This window comes from Panthera pardus, unplaced genomic scaffold (assembly GCF_024362965.1).
Source record: "Panthera pardus isolate Hobbes unplaced genomic scaffold, ASM2436296v1 HiC_scaffold_8, whole genome shotgun sequence".
NCBI lineage: Eukaryota > Metazoa > Chordata > Mammalia > Carnivora > Felidae > Panthera > Panthera pardus.
In genome coordinates, this window is record NW_026527013.1 from 123,351,059 (window position 1) to 123,371,014 (window position 19,956).

Below are 19,956 nucleotides of genomic sequence, written 5' to 3' on the forward strand. Positions count from 1 at the left end.
GTCTACAAGACAGCTGTGAAAAGAATGCTTTACCTCAAGAAGGAAGAAAAGAGGATTAGCATTTATTGAATAACTACTATGTGGTAAACAAAGTTTGGCACTATATGCATATCATCTCTTTTTAATCTTAACAACCCAGGGTAGATATTTAGAATGCACTGTTGGAATTCTCCTAAAGGCATTATTTAAAATACCAAGTAAAATAAACAATACAAACACAAAGACAGAACATATTCTTAATATAATACCCTGAAAGAAACAAGGGGGCAGAGGAGTTTTTAGGTGAATCTTCTCCATTCTGGAGAACTGGAAATTGAGACTTAGAAATTGTCCAAGGCTAGGGGTGCCTGGGTGGCTCAGTCGATTAAGCAGCTGACTCTTGGTCTTGGCTCAGGTCATGATCTCACAGTTGTGAGACTGAGCCCCACATTGGGCTCTGAGCTGAATGTGGAGCGTGCTTGGGATTCTCTCTTCTTCTCTCTGCCCCTCCCCTACTCATGCTCTTTCTGTCTCTCTCAAAGTACATAAACATTTTTTTAAAACCACAAAATTTTCCAAGGCTAAACCATCAGATTGTGGCAGTGCTGAGTCTGACCCAAGGATTCACCAACTACTAAACTCTCAAACATTATATGTTATGACTTCATTCCCTTACCAGATACTCTAGAGTTCAAGTCAGCAATTATGAAACTTGTTAAATAAATTATTTTATCTTTATTATATAAGATACAATACTTATAAATTACAGAATAACTGAATTAATTATGGAACACTAGATTTCCCCATCCTACCAAAACTAAGCCATGTGACAAAACCATCAAAAAGATGAAATAGAATAAAGTATTTAACTTGGAAAGAGAAAAAATTAAAAAAAAAATTTAAACATTTATTTGTGAGAGACAGAGACAGCATGAGCAGGGAAGGGGCAGAGAAGAGAGGGAGACACAGAATCTTTGAAGCAGGCTCCAGGCTCTGAGTTGTTAGCATAGAGCCCAGCGCAAGATCATGACCTGAGCAGAAGTGAGACGCTTAACCAACTGGGCCACCCAGGCGTCTGGAAAGAGATAACATTTTTAAAGATCAGCAACACAACACTTCATTAAAGCAATTCTTATTCCCAAGTGGGAAGCAGGCTTTCTTTAAGCATACTGAGGGCTGGTCTGCTACTTACTAAGCTAGTTCCTAAGCAAATTAATACATATTATGACAACATTACTAGCTGGACTGTGTTTTTAAGGATTAAATAAAGTAAACATGCACAGTGAATTTAACCATAAGTAGACACCCCCAAATCTTAGTTCCTTTCTCCTGGTCACAGGATGATAGGGCGGTGCCCAGCTAACCCAAATGGGAATCAGTTTCTAAGTGTTTTCTAGTGTTAGCCCCAGGGTAGCCCCCTGTTTTCTTGAAGTAACTTCAGTGGGTTTCTGTTTTGTCACTTTTCACTATGCTGTTATGCTTAGGTTCTCACGCTTTTCCTATCTCCCTCCATCAAAATTGACTGAGGGTCTCATTACCTTACAACACTAATGGTGTCACAGAGAAATCTAGATAAATTTTGGTTTTTTTTTGATGATGGTGTTTTGAACCCAGGCTCTGAGTGGGGCATTTGATGTAAAATAAACGAGAGGGCTGTGCCATGACAAGGCTTCAGAGATAAAATGGGGACAGGAAGGATCTTGCGGGAACCCACATCACGTTAAACATGTGACTATCTATTTCCACCCACTTACAAGCAGGAACTTGCCAAACAAATTAAGCAACCTTCCAATCAACCACTAAATAAAACGCTGTAATCTACTAGCACCTTGCAAATGAGGAAAATAAACAACATATATGGAAAAAAAATAGACAATGGAATTTACATCTATAATGGCAGAAGAGTGTCAGTTGGTTTAAATTTTATAGATTAATGGTTTGTAAGGGCAGAACGATAACTTTCCCTCTACCCTTTTATGTTCTTTGCTGAGACCACCCACACTAAAAAGATTAACTAAAAAGATTAACAGAAAAGAAATCCTTAATTTCACACCTATGGGAACCCACAAAGATAAGAGACCTAAAAGCAGTCAGGCAATTGAGGCTTATAAACCATCCTGAGCTAAGGAGAAAGGGGTAGAGGTCTGGGGCTTCAAAGGGGAGGAAGGCAATTCCAGGAAAATGAGAAGAGCAACATTTGCCTCCATGCAGGTAAATCTCTCAGATAAAAAAGCAATCTCTGGTAATAGCTCTCTTCCTGGTACACGCCCCTTTCTAAATTCTTTTAGGCAGGTAGAAGGGCAGTAAAAAGCTTTTCCTGACCCCTCTGGGTCTTGACTGGCTTCAGTTCACAATAATTCACATGACAAAGTGGCACATTTTGGGGTGGCAAACCTTTAGGTTTAAGCAGCAATGAGAGAGTAAACATAAAAATGTATCAACAAGAAAGGTAATTTAGAAAGCCAGCACTAAGCCATAGCAGAGAGAAGTCTGCCACCTGCTGACACAAAAATGGAATTGTGTAGATTTCCTTGATTGACATTTTTAAAGGTGGGGGGAACCTCAGATAAGGTTCATGGCACTGGATTTCAAATAACTTACTGTACTGAGGAGACAAATTACAATCCCTAATTTAAAAGAGAATAAGGATTAAAACTGGATTTCAGGTTCTTTATAGGCTTAATTCAGTACCTCTAAATAAGGTGATGTCTGAATTATTTTAAATGCAAACAAAAAAGAAATATATGGAAATGATTTAACAAATTGTAGGAAACATTCAAACTGCTACGATGAATTAAGGATAATCCAAGATACTTTGTAAAAATTATAAAGTCTGTGGGGGAGGAAAAATAATTTTGCCTATACCCTTCTAGGTTCTTGGCCAAAACTCTCCTATAAAAAAAGACAGATTAATAGGAGAAAAACAAACACAAGCGTAATAACATGCATACTTCCTGTATACATGGGAGATACCCAGGAAAACTAAGTAACTCCCTGAAATGGCCCAAACCACCATCTTCAATACCATCTCGAGTTAAAGAAAAAAGAAGACGGCAGATTTTGAGGTTACCAATCCTGTTCCCTTTTAAATCCTACAGATTTCACCTCTGCAATCCACCAATTTTCTGTCCCCTTTTTACTACTACGCCCATAGCAGTCTCGGGCTTCATTCTCTTTAATCCAGGCTTATTTTAATTCCTGCTCCTTGAGTGTGACAGAATATCGCCCCAACATATGCCTCTTTGGCACAAGGATTATTTTGAGCTGGTAATTTCAGAGAAACTGTAGACACCGGAGAAGCTCTGAAAAGAGCAGAAGTTCTGTTTTGCAAGGGAAATGTACATTTATAAAGGAAATCTCCATTTCTGTGTGTGTCTCCATCTCGGTACCAAAAGAGAAGGAAGAGAAAGATGATGAAAGCACCTCAAACTCAAATCAATGGAGAGAATGCACTTAAATCTGCACATCAACCCTTACTCAAGTTTACCATACTTTTCTTCCTCCCATCCCACAACAGGCCTCTTTCATTACCTTTTCTCTTTTTGTCTTTAGCTGTAGATGGTATAATTTTAAAGCACCCAGGAGAGTTACTCATTTTTCCCAAGGTATCTCTCATGTACATGTGCTAATAAAACTTGTTTTTCTCTTGTTAATTCTAACTTTTGATATAGGGTCCCAGCACAGAACTTAGAAAGGCAGAAGGAAAATTATCTTTTCCTCACACTGCTCATCTCTTGATTCTAGTTATGCTAATTTCATATACTTTAGTTACCAGATTAAGCACACTAAAATGCATTCCAGATCTTACCACTGATTATTTAAAATGAATATAACACACGCAAAGGCTCTTCAGCAAATTAATTACAAATACCTTACTACTGATAATGAAGATGCTTCTACACTGTGGTCCCAACACAGGTTTTAAAATGTTTCTTTCAATTAACCAGTTCTTAAAAAAATAAACATGGTCATGTTACTTCAAACACTACGAACATTAAAGGATGAAAAAGTAGAAATCTCCTTCCCCAGTCTCATCCTCCCAAGTTCCACCATAACTAGTAACAACTGCAAACAGCTTCTAGTACAGTTTTTCAAGAATTTCAAGTGACATACAAGCATATACATGTGTATCTCTGTCAGAACCACAACTGTTCTAGAACATGCTTTTCTCCCTAGTTACTATCTTTCGAGTTTTTTTAAATGTTAACTCATACAGATTTACTTTCTTATTTTTTAAGCTGCAATAATATTTTATTATACAAATGCACCATAATGTAACTGATTTTGGAGTGGTGGGAGTCCAGAGCTGATGGTCAAGAAAGAATTCTTGTGACGTCTTTGGCGCAAAAAGGTGATTTTATTTATTAAAAAAAAATTTTTTTAATGCTTATTTATCTTTGAGAGAGACAGAGTGCAAGCAGGGGAGGGGCAGAGAGAAAGGGAGACACAGAATCCGAAGCAGGCTCCAGACTCTAAGCTGTCAGCAAAGAGCTTGATGCGGGGCTCGAACCCACGAGCTGTGAGATCATAATGTGCGCTGAAGTCAGACGCTTAACCGACTGAGCCACTCAGGCACCCCCAAAAAGGTGATTTTACTAGAGTACAGGGACAGGACCCGTGGGCAGAAAGAGCTGCACTGGGGTTGTGAAGAGTGACTGATTATACACCTTCAGGTTGGGAGAGTGTTAGGTATAGCATAAATCTCTAAGGTATTTTGGAAACAAGGTTTCCAGGACTTCAAGGGGCTAGCTGCTATTAGGAAAAGGTCATTTATTACTGTTTAGTAAAAATTCAGTCTTGAGACCCTTTAGATGTTTATTATCAGTGGGCCACATGATTGCTATCATATATCTTGGGGGGATGGGTTATAAAGGAGGGTTCCAAAGGAATTTTTATATGTAAAGTAGACTTACAGGATCCTGGGGTGGGGGGTGGGGGAGCTGCAGTTGGGATACTGTTAAGCTAAGATTGCCTTTTGCCTTGAGCAAAGTGTCATCACTGAGGCAGCTGAATTCTTAAAGGAATGTCACTGCCTGTTTCAAGACTTGTCAATGCATTGTAGGCAGTAAGGAAACTTAATTTTTCATTTGCCTTTCTTTCCCACAAGTAACCAATGCACTATAATTTATTTAACCAGTGTATATATCATTTCCAACAGAGTAAATGAAAGTGCTCATTTTTCTAAATGCTCCTCACTGATTTCTCTTTCCATACGGTAATTGTTTGGTAGCCCTTAATTGTGACTATTTGTGAACAATTAAACTGGATTTTTTTTTTAACAAATTTTGTAAACTTTGAAATTTTGCTGGGGACAAAAATTTGAATTCTTTAACTTCTATGATTCTCAAACTTTAGCTCACATTGGAATCACCTGGAGGGCTTATTAAAGAAAGTAAAGAGCGCCTGGGTGGCTCAGTCAGTTAAGCGGCCGACTTCGGCTCAGGTCATGATCTCGCGGTCCATGAATTCGAGCCCCGTGTCGGGCCCTGTGCTGACAGCTCAGAGCCTGGAGCCTGTTTCAGATTCTGTGTCTCCCTCTCTCTGAGCGCCCCCCCCACCCCCATTCATGCTCTGTCTCAAAAATAAATAAATGTTAAAAAAAATTTTTAAAAAAATAAAGAAAGAAAGTAAAAAGATCTACGGATATGATGGTTTTTAGCTAGAAAAGATCATTGGTTCTTGGATAATTAAAGTTCTTGGATATTAAAGTATCAGGGCTCCTGGCTGCCTCAATTGGTAGAACATGTAACTCTCAATCTCAGGGTCGTGAGTTCAAGCCCCACAATGGGCCTAGCCCTTACTTAAATATAAAAACAAAAAAACACCCGAAAAGTATTATAGTATCTGGTTCAAGGGTGGCTCCATCTGTTGTGTAAATGAATTCACAACAAAAAGAATTAAAAACTCCAATGGTATCAGGAAGTATTCTGACTAACATAAAAACAGCTCACTAGATTAGAGCTCACACTTGCTGAAGCTGATGTGGTGAAACTTGCTACATGAGGATAACACATAGGTAACATGGCAAATGTGATTTGAAAAGACAAAGTCATATGCCTAGTACAAATATCTCCACACTTGCAAATTTGGGATTCAAAATGATCTTGGACATATTCTTTGCCAATGTCAAGGGTTTAATATATTCCCCTTATTTTACAATATATATTTTATTCAGACTGGATCAATCATGATTGTCACTCTTCAAATAACACCACATCCATCAAACATTACCCAATGTAATCTCCTATTCCTTTGAATTCCACACAGCCTTTCCTTGCTATCTCTTTCACAAATTTATATTTATTCATTCTAGAAGTACTGTTAGGACTCTAGCTTTTAAGCTAGTTGTGGCACATAATTGGGAGACTAGCTTCTAAATCTTAGCATGCATAAACCCAGTGTGATATCTCCAGAACTACTGAAGACCTAGGTATTTCAGGTATGAATGAATAAATCTTTATGCTTGTGGTAGACAGAAGAGCAAAGCTATTCTGAGTCTGTATTCTGGACTGCCGTCCAGAATGGCCAAGGACTTGTAGCAGTTGGAATGCTCTGTTTTTCCACCAGCCAACTGACCACCAGTAATCCTAGATTATATACATGCATTTATATTTGATCAAATTTTAAATCAATTTACTGAATGGCAAGTAATACAGAAAAAGAATAGGGACTATGGTATAGTACGGTAGACTGCTTATTACCTAATTCCTCCCTTTCTTTCTTACTAATAGAATCTTAATTTTATGGGGGGGGGGGTGATTTCTCAGTCAAAAAAACTCCTCAGCTTCACAATTAGGGTGGCTATGTGACACTGTCCTCTCTAATGACAAGTGAGGAGAAAGTTCTGCTTTACTGAAATGAGCATTCTCCTCCCTGGAAGATGGACATGTTGGGCAGGACTACAGAAGCCATCTTGTCACCATGAGAAGAGCCAAGAGAATTTCAAAGACCTCTGTCTTGATACCCATGTGCCCCCTAATTAACACCAGCAACTGCCTATTTTTTGGACTTCTTACATTAGAAAAATAAAATGTTTATTGTTTATTAAAGCCACTGATTTGGGGTCTCTGTTTCTCTTAGTTGGGTGCAACAAATAAAAAAGGCAAATATGGACCAATCTAGACCCTTAAAAACCACACATAACAGTAAACAATACAAGACAGTGTATAAATTGCTCCTTTATGAGAAATCATCAGGAAATACCACAGGAGTTCAGGGAATATGCTTTACAAAACAAATCATTAATTCAAAACAGGTCCTAAAAGGTCATAAATCTGTGTACTGATGTAAATTAGACAAAAGTTGAGATATAAAGATATTTTCAAAAGCCTATGCAACAGCTGAGCCACTAAAGCAGTTGTGTTTAAATCTTCATTCCCCGCCCTCTCCCTTTTCTAAATATACATTCAATAGTGGGCTTTACACTTACTCAGTATAGTACCCAGAGAACATCTGATGTTACCTTAAAATAGAAGAAAGGAAGAAGTTTTTGTTAGAAGTTTATCTCCAGGAAGGAAACTCACTCAAGTTTCAAAAATACCACCAGCTATTTAAGGAGTAATTGTTGGTGTGTAGAAGGAAGCCGTGAATAAATGGGGTGCCCGGGTGGCTCAGTCGGTTAAGCATCGGATTCTTGATTTCAGCTCAAGTCATGATCTCGTGTTTGGTGGATTTGGGCCCCAAGTCAGGATCTGAGCTGACAGTGTGGAGACTGCTAGAGACTCTCTCTCTCTCTGCTCCTTTCCCGCATGCTCTCTCTCTCAACCAACAAACAAACTTCAAGAAGGAAGCCATAAATAGTTGAGATGTGTTTAAATTAGAAATCACAGTTTTAACTGGCTGTGGAGCTTCTAGTGAGGGGGAAGCCAGTGTCCATCTTGTCAGTCCAGATGAAAGAATGAACACTAGAGAGAAGTTGTATCACCCAAGGAGGCTGAACAAGCCAAGGAAGACACAGAACACATAAGCCTAGACTCAAGAAATGGGAATGCTTGCTTATCATTCAAAAGCATGTAGGAGTCCAGGGCAGGCCGCCCCGAGATGGGCCACTCTGGCAAGAAGATTATTTTGAGCTGAAGGCAAGCGAGACCCTGTGGGCTCAAGAGAAACTTTTGTCCATCCTTTAACTACATAGAAAAACTCTAAATTGGGGGATCTTCCCAGAATAAGGAGACAAATTTTACGTGAGTGACTCATCTACGTGGCAAGGCAAACGTCTAATTACCATGCAGCTGCTCTTCCTTCTGTCCTGTGAAGTGCATTCCTCTCAAGCCTCAGACCCCTATTCCCTTCTCCTGAGTTCAGAATGACATGTACACTTCATTTTGCCTGTCTTTGGAATTTTCATGTCTGGGTGGATTCCCCATATGTACGCTATTAAATTTGATTTTCTCTTGTTAATCTGTCAATTGATTTCTTGTTGATTCTTAGTCCAGTTAGAACCTTTGAGGGGTCACAATTCAGCCCATAACAATGAGTAACATCTAAAAAAATTCACAGAATGTTAAACTTATGTAATAGGATATTAACTTAGGAATCTTCCTGTTTCGGTTCAATTCAGTGACAGGTATCGTACCAAGGTGAGGGGAGGAAAATGGGGAGAATTGGCTTGATGACTCTTGGGCCCTCACCCACTTAAGGAATACAAAAGAGTGAAAAGAGTGAAGAGTTGTTGCTGTGCCCTCTGCTTCTAAGGGAATGGGGATGGTGGAGTGCTACCTTCTCACCAAGCAACAGGGGACTCTCGTGGGGTCTCTGGGAGAACCTGAAATGTGTTTTCCACCTGACCCAAGCTACAAAAGATACTCAGTGGGACAGAAGGGGCTCTGCTATGCTCCACTGGCAGCACATATACTAAACTTGGAACACTAAGAAAATTAGCATGGCCCTGTTACAAGGATGATGGCGAATTCATCAAGTATTCTATCTTTTTTATAGTTAACACTGTACTATATAATTGAAGTTTGCTGAGAGTAGAACTCAAATGTTCTTAGATGTTCTCACACACAAACACACACACACACACAAAGATAAATAGGTAAGGTGATGGGTGTATTAATTAACTAGATGGGGGAATCCTTTCCACAGTGTATATTATATCCAATCACAACGCACACTTCAAATATTTCATAATTTTGTCAGTCATAACTCTGTAAAGCTGACATTGTTAAAAAGTGGCTTTGTTGTAATAGCCTGTACTCCTAGAGTTTGTCAGAGCCAGGGATAAGTGAATGTTTCCCACAGACTAGAAGAGAGACAATGCAGGAGGGAACCAGCCAGAAACCTATTTATGTCCAGCCCACAAGAGCCACCTGAGAGGGAGAGACTTCAAAGGCATGAACCTGTATGGAATGGATCACTTAAAAAAAAATCAGGTTGAGGTAGAGTGGGGTACCAAAAAAATTAATTGCCCATATTATGGGGCTACAGTGGAAGAAGAAAAAGCCAACTTTATTTAAAGTTTATTTATGTAATCTCTACACCTAATGTGGGGCTGGAACATGACCCCCAAGATCAAGAGTCACACACTCTTCCAACTGAGACAGCCGGGTGCCCCGAGGAAGTCAACTTTAAATATCTTGCAGGCCCAGAAAGCACAAACCTATCGAGTCAAATAAGAACTCACATTTCTTTACTTTCTAGTAAAAGACAGCCTTCCTCCTACCCTATTAACCCTAGCAATGGCTAGCGGGGGAAGGAAGAGCATCAGGGAAACAGAGAGGGTGACTTCATCCTTCCATCCAATCTCAGATCACTCGCCACCATTAACTAGGGAGGGGAGGAGCCACCTGCAGTGAGCCATCGCTTTGGGGTAGTGAAGACGTGTTAGTCAGGATAGGTTATGGGGCTATAACAACACAAAAATCTCAGTTCCTTACCACACAAAAAAGCTGATTTTTCATTCACACAAAGTCCAATATGGGTTCAGAGGGCTCTCCAGGGCAGCTGTCCTCCACATATTGGCTCAGTAGTCCAGGCAGCTTTGATATTGTGTTGTCTCCATGTCAACATGATGCTTCAGGGTTTACTCTAGTAGTAGGAAAGACTAGGGACAACTGTGTAACTGTTCATAACTGTACTGGCCTGGAAGTAGCCATATCATCTCCAGACACAGTCTATTGGCCAGAAGAGCAAAGCTTGCCCAAAGGCAAAAAGGGGAGAAGACTAAAAATACCGGTGATACTAGTAATATCCATTTAGAAGTCTCACCACAGAATTAATATTGAAATCATGACTACTATATGACTAGACACTTGTATTTACAGAAATGGAACTGACTCTGACCTCGGCTCAGGTCATGATCTCACAGTTCACGAGTTCGAGCCCCGCATTGGGCTCTGTGCTGACAGCTCAGAGCCTGGAGCTTGCTTTGGATTCTGTGTCTCTGTCTTTCTCTGCCTCTCTTTCTCTCAAAAATAAACATGAAAAAAAAGGTTATTTTTTTTGTTAAATAAAAGACTGTCTTTTACCTGAGAGTAAGCAAAAAATCATAGGTTCATCAGCATTTTCACCACTGGCAAGAAAGATTACTACTGAAAGAGGCCACAAGAAAGAAAAATAAAGGCATGTTCTATTTACATCCCTTGCATCATGTATAGTCCACATGCCAATCACATCTTTAGAAGAGATCACAGAAATCAAATTTAACTCCATTTTTCATAATAAAACCTTTAATCTTTGTCTAATTTAAAGATTATAATTCTATTTCCCTCAGTAAATATGTGAGGCTAGAAATGTTTGGTCTCCTTAGCCAGCTCTTTCTGTTTACTAAATAGTCTAATCAAATGAAGCCATTCTCTTCCAAGAACATAATTTATTTTAGTTTTTAAACTCTACAAGGAAAGGTCTGTTTTCAACTTACTTTAATAGCAAATAGAAGAATAACACAAAAAGATAGGCCTTAAATTTTAAAGTCAGTTTTCAACAGTGTGGAGGTTCCTCAAAAAACTAATGATAGAATATCCCTACAACCCAGCAACAGCACTACTAGGAATTTATCCAAGGGATACAGGAGTGCTGATGCATAGGGGCACATGTACCACAATGTTTATAGCAGTGCTTTCAACAATAGCCAAATTATGGAAAGAGCCCAAATGTCCATCAACTGATGAATGGATAAAGAAGATGTGGTAGATATATACAATGGAATATTACTCGGCTATGAAAAAGAATGAAATCTTGCTGTTTGGATGGAACTGGAGGGTGTTATGCTAAGTGAAATATGCTAGTCAGAGAAAGACAGATATCATATGATTTCACTCATATGTGGAATTTGAGAAACTTAACAGAAGACCATAGGGGAAGGGAAGGAAAAATAAGATAAAAACAGAGAGGGAAGCAAACCATAAGAGACTTTCCAATATGAGAAAAAACTGAGGGTTGTTAGGGGTGGGGGGTTTGGGGGGGCTGGGGAATATGGATGATGGGCACTGAGGAGAACACTTGTTGGGATGGGCACTGGGTGTTATATGTTAGTGATGAATCACGGGAATCTACCCCTGAAGCCAAGAACACACAGCATGTAGCTAACTTGAGAATAATAATCATTAAAAAGTCAGTTTTCAGTCTTTCAATACTTTGGATTAAAAGATAACACAGGGGCACCTGGGTGGCTCAGTTGGTTAGGCATCTGACATCAGTTCAGTCATGATCTCATGGTCCATGAGTTCAAGCCCTGCATCAGGCTCTGTGCTGACAGCTGGAGCCTAGAGCCTGCTTCAGATTCTGCATCTCCCTCTCTCTCTGCTCCTCTCCCGCTCACCTCTGTCTGTCTCTCTCTCTCTCTCTCTTAAAATAAAAAACATTAAAAAAAATATATGTAACACATGAAAAAATACTCAACATCACTCATCATCAGGGAAATACAAATCCAAACCATAATGAGATACCACCTTACACCTGTCAGAATGGCTAAAATTAACAACTCAGGCAACAACAGATGTTGGCGAGGACACAGAAAAAGAGGAACCCTTCTGCACTGTTGGGAATGCAAACTGGTGCAGCCACTCTGGAAAACAATAAGGAGGTTCCTCAAAAAATTAAAAATAGCTACCCTACAAACCAGCAATTGCACTACTAGGTATTTATCCAAAGGACATAGGAGTGATGATTCGAAGGGGCACATGTACCCCAACGTTTATAGCAACACTACTGACAATAGCCAAAGTATGGAAAGAGCCCAAACATCCACTGATGATGAATGGATAAAACAGATGTGGTAGATATATATACAATGGAATACTACTCGGCTATGAAAAAGAATGAAATCTTGCCATTTGCAATAAGGTGGATGGAACTAGAGTGTATTATGCTAAGCGAAATAAGTCAGTCAGAGGAAGACAAATATCATATGATTTCACTCATGTGGAATTTAAGAAACAAAACAGATGAACATATGGGAAGGGAAGCAAAAACAATATAGAAAGAGAGAGGGAGACAAACCATAAGAGACTCTTTTTCCTTTTTTAATGTTTATTTTTGAGAGACACAGAGAGACAGACAGAGAGTGAGCAGGGGAGGGGTAGAGAGAGAGGGAGACACAGAATCTGAAGTAGGCTCCAGGCTCTGAGCTGTCAGCACAGAGCCCGATGTGGGGCTCAAACTCAAGAGCTGTGAGATCATGATCTGAGCTGAAGTCCGATGCTTAACCAACTGAGCCACCCAGGCACCCCTAGAGAGACTATTAAATACAGAGAACATACTGAGGGTTGCTGAAGGGATGTTGGGTGGGGGGATGGGCTAAATGGGTGGAGGGGCATTAAGAAGGACACTTGCTGGGAGGAGCACTGGGTGTTATATGTAAGTGATGAATCACTAAATTCTATTTCTGAAAAATTATATATATATATATATATATATATATATATATATATATATATATATATAGTCAGCTTTCTAAAACAACTTTAAAACCACAAATTACACATATGGTATTTTGATAATTTGAAAAGTTGGTCAATTTGTTATCAATATATTAAGGGCATTACATTTTCTGTCCTCAATGACACTAAATAAATTTTCTGGACTAGTTTCTGCAATTAATACAACAGAACACCAAATCCTAAGTTGTTGTACTGAGAGATCAATGTATTGGACAGCTCAATGCAAAATTTTATAAAAGCAAATAAAACCCACACTGTTGGCTAACCTATCTAACAAGAACGATGACTAAAGAGGAACAGTGGGGAAAACAGAGATTCTGAGATTCTTAAAACTGTAGGGAAGTTCTGTGGTGGATCACTGTAGGACAGGAAAGCTAGCATTCATTCAGGAATAACTAGTAAAAACACTTGCAAGATTTCTCCTAATATAATCCAGAAAGAAGACGAATTCTTATAAAACAGCGTATGTGTATATAAAGATATATACATCTGATTAAAATGTTTTTACTTTAAAATAATTGTCATTTGAAAGTGGCTGCATCTTGTAAGGAGTTTCATCGGTGCTGTCCTAATGCCCTGATGGCTAACCACATATATTTTTAAATTCTCTTTTTTTAAAAGCCACATTTAGCACTTAAATTTGTACACTGCTGTTTTTTTAATCACTAACACTTAGCTTTATTTAGTTTCAAGCACTGGGTTTTACTTTTACTTATTTTTAAATGTTTACTTATTTTTGAGAGACACAGAGAGAGAGACACAGAGAGAGAGAGAGAGAGAGAGAGACAGAGACAGAGAGAGACAGAGAGAGAGACAGAGAGAGACAGAGAGAGAGAGAGAGATGGTGAGTAGGGGAGGGGCAGACACAGAATCTGAAGCAGACCCAGTCTCTGAGCTGCCGGCACAGAGCCTGATGTGGGGCTTAAACTAATTAACTGCAAGATCATGACCTGAGCCAAAGTTGGATGCTTAACCAACTGAGCCACCCAGGCACTTTTTACTTTTATAAAGCAAAAATTACAGTTCCTACTATTTCCCTAAAATTTGATTAGATTCCTTAACTTATAATGCTTTGACTTGTAATTCTCTGACTTTACTATGGTGAGAGAGTGATATGCATTTAGTAGAAACTATACCTTGAATTTTCATCTTTTCCTGGGCTACTAATGTGTGGTACAATACTCTCTCCTAATGTTGGGCAATGGCGGTGGCCACAGCTCCGTCAGCCATGTAGTCACAAGGATAAACAACTGTTACATTGACAGCCATTCTGTTTCATACAAGTATTTTGTTTTTCACTTTCAGTAAATTATATTAGATATTCAACACTTCACTATAAAAAAGGCTTTGTGTTAGATGATTTTGCCCAGCTGTAAGCCGATGTAAGTGTTCTGAGCATGTTTAAGGTAAGTTAGGCTAAGCTATGACGTTTGGTAGCTATATTAAATGCATTACAGACTTATTGTAGTTTCAACTTAACAATGGGTTTATAGGAACATAACTCCATTGTAAATCAAAGAAGACGTGTATTGTTAATGCTTTTATACTTACGCTAAATTAATATGAAAGTAGGTAAGTGCTGTCTGAAAAGAATAAAATATGGAAGCAATGACCATGAATAAAAATCAATCAAGTAAAAAACAATAAAGCCATCATGTATCATTCAATTTAAAAAAGTTGTATGGAGGTGCCTGGGTGGCTCAGTCGGTAAGCATCCCACTTCACTGACTTAAGCTCAGGTCATGATCTCATGGTTTGTGAGTTCAGGCCCTGCGTCAGGCTCTGTGCTGACAGCTCAGGGCATGGAGCCTGCTTCGGATGCTGGGTCTCCCTCTTTCTCCCCCTCCCCTGCTCTCTCTCTCTCTCTCTCTCTCTTTCTCTCTCTCTCTCTCTCAAGAATGAATAAATATTAAAAAAAAAAAAAGTTGTGGGGCACCTGGGTGACTCAGTCAAGTTAAGCACCCAACTTCTGCTCAGGTCATGATCTCATGATTAGTGGGTTTGAGCCCCACATTAGGCTCTGTGTTGACAGCTTGGTGCCTGGAGCCTGCTGTGGATTCTGTGTCTCCCTCTCTCTACCCCTCACCCACTCATGCTCTGTGTGTCTCTCTCTCAAAAAAAATAAACATTAAAAAAATTTTTTTTAAGTTGTATATAAAAAAAACCTGTATGGGGCGCCTGGGTGGCTCAGTCGGTTAAGCGTCCGACTTCAGCTCAGGTCATGATCTTGCGGTCCGTGAGTTCGAGCCCCGCGTCGGGCTCTGGGTTGATGGCTCAGAGCCTGGAGCCTGCTTCCGATTCTGTGTCTCCCTCTCTCTCTGGCCCTCCCCCGTTCATGCTCTGTCTCTCTCTGTCTCAAAAATAAATAAACGTTAAAAAAAATTTTTTTTTTTTAAAAACCTGTATGAAAGATATATATATGTTTACATTTCCCTCCTTCAGAGTATATCTATCAAAGCCTAAACATTGCATTCGAATGGGTTTCTCTGCCTGGTAGGAAACTAGCAATAAATACTTAAGCTTTATTCCAGAATCTTTTTTTTATTAGGAGTAACCAAAAGGGACGCAAAAAGAACAGGTCCTATCTGAGCAGGCATGTTTGATTAGAATAGTGAGTGAAAACTCAGTAGCAAGTGGTAAGTGATGGTCAATAGCAATGAGGAAGGACTTGAAACCTGCAAGAATTTAAGAGAGGTGGGGGAATTCATTCCTTAAAACAATTCATCACCAATACTAGTTTCATTTGTGCAAAATTCTACTGCATATGTATCAACTTCTATACACATGCTTGGCAACTTTAATCTTTTCAGTCCAGTTAATAAAAATTGCAAGCCATCCTTACTGAGGATACTTAGAGTAGTTTTTACAATGAAGGCTTAGGAGAGATAAAGATAGAAAATAATACCAGTGGTTAGAAATTATGCCCTAATCGAGTTCATAAGGAAAAAATGTAGGCTATGAGAGTGGCTGATAGTCTGTGTTTTGGTATAATAATTACATCTACTACTTATTAAGCAGTTACCATGAGTTGGATATTATTAAATTACATTTATCAGTTTTTATAAACACTTCTGACCCCAAATGTGTGGGTTTTCTTCCTCACACCAACAATCTTCCAACTCTTCCAACAATTCAATACAATTCTGATACTATCTAGAGTTAGTGTCTGATCCCACGAGATAAGGACTTAGTCCACAAGTCTGTCCCCACTTCAGATGCCAGTCACGAGTCCCAGGTTGCCAAACATACTTCCGATGGATTGGGTGTAAATTTGAGGATTTGTATTTTTATTTATTTATTTATTTATTTATTTATTTATTCAATATATGAAATTTATTGTCAAATAAATTTGACAATGCTCATCCCAAAAGGTGCCCTCCTCAATACCCATCACCCACTCTCCCCTCCCTCCCACCCTAAATTTGAGGATTTTTAAAACTACCTCCTCAGGTTCCATAATTTGCAAGAATAACTCACAGAACTCAGGAGAGTGCTTAATTACTATTACAGGTTTAATATAAAGAATATAACTCAGAACAGCCAAATGAAAGAGAAGCATAGGGCAAAATACGAAACACAGAAAGTTAGAGGTCTTTATAGACAGCTGGTATGTAGGTAGGTTTGATTAAATAAATTATTGGCCAGGAACTCCAACCCCTTCTCCTCACAGAAGGGAGAGGGGGTTAAAAGTTCTACTGCTCTAATCATGTCTTGATCTTTCAATCAACCAGCCCACATCTTGAAGCCATCTTGGGGGCCCCCAGCTACCAGACCACCTCATTAGCATAGAAAAGACACTGTTAAAGCTTCCCAGAGTCCAAGTGTTTTAGGAGCTGTGTGGCAGGAACCTGGGACAAACACCAAATATATATTTCTTATTGTATCACAGATAAAACAAGAAAAATCCGAGAAACTGTTACAGTCAAGATGAGGACACATGATGACAAAATGTATGTGGTGCCCTGGATGGAATTCTAGGACAGAGAAGGACATTAGGTAAAAACAAAGGAAATCTGAACAAAGTATGGATATTTAAAGATGTATGAATATTTGTTCATCAATTTCAACAAATGTACCATACTAATGTAAAATGTTAGTAATAGGGGAAACTGGTTGGGACTCTACTTATTTGCTCAATTATTTTGTTAATGTAAAATTGTTCTAAAATAAGTATTTAATAATGAAGTATATTGACTATGAGAAATGGTTTCTCTTCTCTCTGAACTCTGAACATCCTGAGCATGTCTTCTGACAGGCTTCCTCTGTATATTTATCTCGCTGCCCTAAAGGACCTTCCAGCTGTAGCAGTTTCAGCCCACTAGCCACACCTTTGTGTCTTTTAGTTAAAAATTCTTAAGGCAATGCACAATCTAAGCCCAGTGCCAGAAGTCATTTGCTTACCTACCAGCTAACAGGCCCACCCTGCTTAGGTAGTTACTGCTGGTTCCATTATTTGTGACCAGTTTAAGCTATGTCCACTAGACATTCACAGGTTTGTACAGATTCTCTAGGGTGGGGGTTTGAAAGATGGGGCAGGGGATAGGCAGAACATGACCCCTAAAACACAGCTGTTACAAAGAGATAAAACTAAGATATGAACCCAAATTTTCAGAATCCCAATCAAATATTTATTCCCTTTGAAAAAGTAACCTATTAAAATTAAAAATTAAAAAAAGAGCTCTTTCAACGTTTTCCTTTTAAAAGCTACTAGCAAGCTGCACATATATCACACTATGAATTGATATAACATATTATGTATACATATGTGTATGTAAAGACTAATTTCTATACTACAAATCATAAGTAAAGTTGGTCTGCCTGATGGGCTTTTATTATTTTTCACAAAGACAGCAAACTGTTCTTAGGATGGTATCACTGTGGGATTTTATGAAAGCATTGATTTTTAACTCTACTTGGTTTAGAGAAGTGATATAACAGACCAATCCATAGTTTAAGTACACACAAGTAAGTGTGTGGCAGTTAGTTCCCCTCCCCTACCACATGGGTTATAAATTTTTGGTTTGGAACAAAAGGAAACTCCCACAGTTCTATAAGCAGGACAGCAACAATAAAATGAAATTTCTGAAATAAAAATATTTGCTGGGTATAGAGGTGAAGAAAAAAAATAGGGGTTCCTGGGTGGCTCAGTCAGTTAAGCATCCGATTTCAGCTCAGGTCATGATCTTATGGTTGGTGAGTTCGAGCCCTGCATTGGGCTCTGTGCTGACAGCTCAGAGCCTGGAGCCCGCTTCAGATTCTGTGTCTACCTCTCTCTGCTCCTCTCCAGCTCACACTCTATGTGTGTGTCTCTCTCTCAAAAATAAATAAACATTAAAAATAATTTAATTGTAGCAATAAACAAAACTTATCAATATTAGTGGCATATGAGACATGGGAATTGACATATCTTATAATGTTAGTTATGGAAAAATATTTCTGAATTCAATCTGGGGCCAGCAGGACAGTTTCTTTAATCAATTAGAACATGTAACTGAGGCTGAAGTATTCCAAGTATATGAACCTAAAATGATCTTACTTAATATGGTGGTAGACTGTCAACTTACTTTTCATGAATATTTGACCCCAGATGTTCATGTGCATAGCACATTATTGTGAGTAAACATGGGATTATGCACTCCAGTAAGCACGTTAAAACGCAATTTGGTGAGTAACTTGTCTTGACGAATGGGTTTTAAATAAAAACAACAACTAAAAACATCCCCAATTTTGAAGCAAATATTGTTTATAATGTACCTTAAATAGGTACATTCTTGAAACACTCTTACAATAAAATTGGAAATAAATTTCTAAAAAAATGTTATGCAAGAGGTTTGGGGGAAAAACGAACACAAAGATACTTCCTGGCAGTTTGAGACAAGAAGAAATAACACTCAAATACAAAATAAACTATTCTGAATTCCAACTGGGTTAAATGGCATTGTTCCAACCACTGAGAAGTTACACCTTTTCATAATCTAAGTCATTCTAGCCAGGGTGCAGAAACAACTCTGTCCGAATTGGATCAGTCACAACGGTTTGGCTGCAGGAATTAGGGAACAACCAACCAGTCTAGAACGTTCAGTTTATTTCTTGAGAAACGGGTTTGGCTGCAGGAGGTGGCTTATTTCCGAATCACCTATTTGCTGCCTTTCTGTTTCAAATGGAGACATAGCCAAGGCCAGAGGAGTGACACCACGGAGGGTCCAGACCGGGTCACTGGCCCTCGGGCGGCCGCTCGTGGGGTGAATGGGTCCCCAGCGTGCCCAGTGCATTCCAGAAGCGCCAGCGCGGGAAGGTAAGGCCGGACGGAACACCCTGCGGCCCATCAAGCGCTTGGGCGCACCAACCCCCGTACTCACCATCTCGATGATCTTGGTCTTCCGCCCTGTCTTCCTCTTCAAGGTGAATATGTACTGGGCCAGTACCACCCCCGCCACCAGGGCGCACACACTGGCGCTCGCCACCGCGCCCATCCTCGCCACGGCCGCCCGGTCCATGAACAGGGTGTCCTGCTTATCCGGGCCGGAAAAGAAGAGGTCGCTGGGCGGCTGCGGTCTGCAGAGAAGCCCGGACGCCCCGCCCCGCCCCGCCTCTCTGCAGGAGCCCCGCCCCCGCCCCCTCCTGCCTGAGCTCCGCCCCGCGGAAAGCCCCGCCCCTGTGAGCGGACACAGGGACGGGTAGGCTGGGAGGGGCGTGGCCTGCTTCCCCAGCAGAGGCGCCGGGTCGGTTTTCCTCAGAGCCTCCGTTTGAGCAAGTATCCAAAGACCGAAAAAGGAGTGGTATAAATTATATCTCTGCTAATGAGGACCAGCAAGTGGTTCACTCCAGGCCCGTCCGGTAGAAATCTGATTCTAACCACTACCCACGCAGAAAAAGTCTTCTACCTTCCGCCCTCCTCAGCCGCTTAGGACTACAGCCCCCAGAAGGCCTCAGCAGTGGTATGTGCTATGACAAACTGCTGAACAGCAAAAGAAACAGTAAAAAGGCCACCTATAGGGGCGCCTGGATGGCTCAGTCATTTGAGCATCCGACTCTTGATTTTGGCCCAAATTATAATCCCAGGGTTGTGGGATGGAGTCCTGCTTCAGGCTCAGAG

General features: G+C 39.8%; 1 protein-coding gene and 1 non-coding gene across 4 annotated transcripts in view; one reads left to right on the plus strand and one right to left on the minus strand.

Annotated features, from left to right (window-relative positions):
- The window catches only part of NT5C3A (5'-nucleotidase, cytosolic IIIA), a 52,021-nt gene extending 32,593 nt beyond the window's left edge, over nucleotides 1–19,428 (minus strand). The window contains exon 1 of one of the 3 annotated variants that reach the window (XM_019443765.2): nucleotides 19,220–19,428. In XM_019443765.2, the coding sequence (XP_019299310.1) occupies nucleotides 19,220–19,357 (138 nt within the window). In that variant the 5' untranslated portion in view covers nucleotides 19,358–19,428. The remainder of the gene's footprint in view (nucleotides 1–19,219) is intronic. The other 2 variants (XM_019443770.2, XM_019443768.2) reach the window with 2 other exon arrangements.
- LOC128775775 (U6 spliceosomal RNA) lies at nucleotides 8,810–8,911 on the plus strand. The gene has a single exon (XR_008420750.1). It is a non-coding gene; the product is annotated as a U6 spliceosomal RNA (small nuclear RNA).
- Nucleotides 19,429–19,956: the final 528 nt, after the last annotated feature.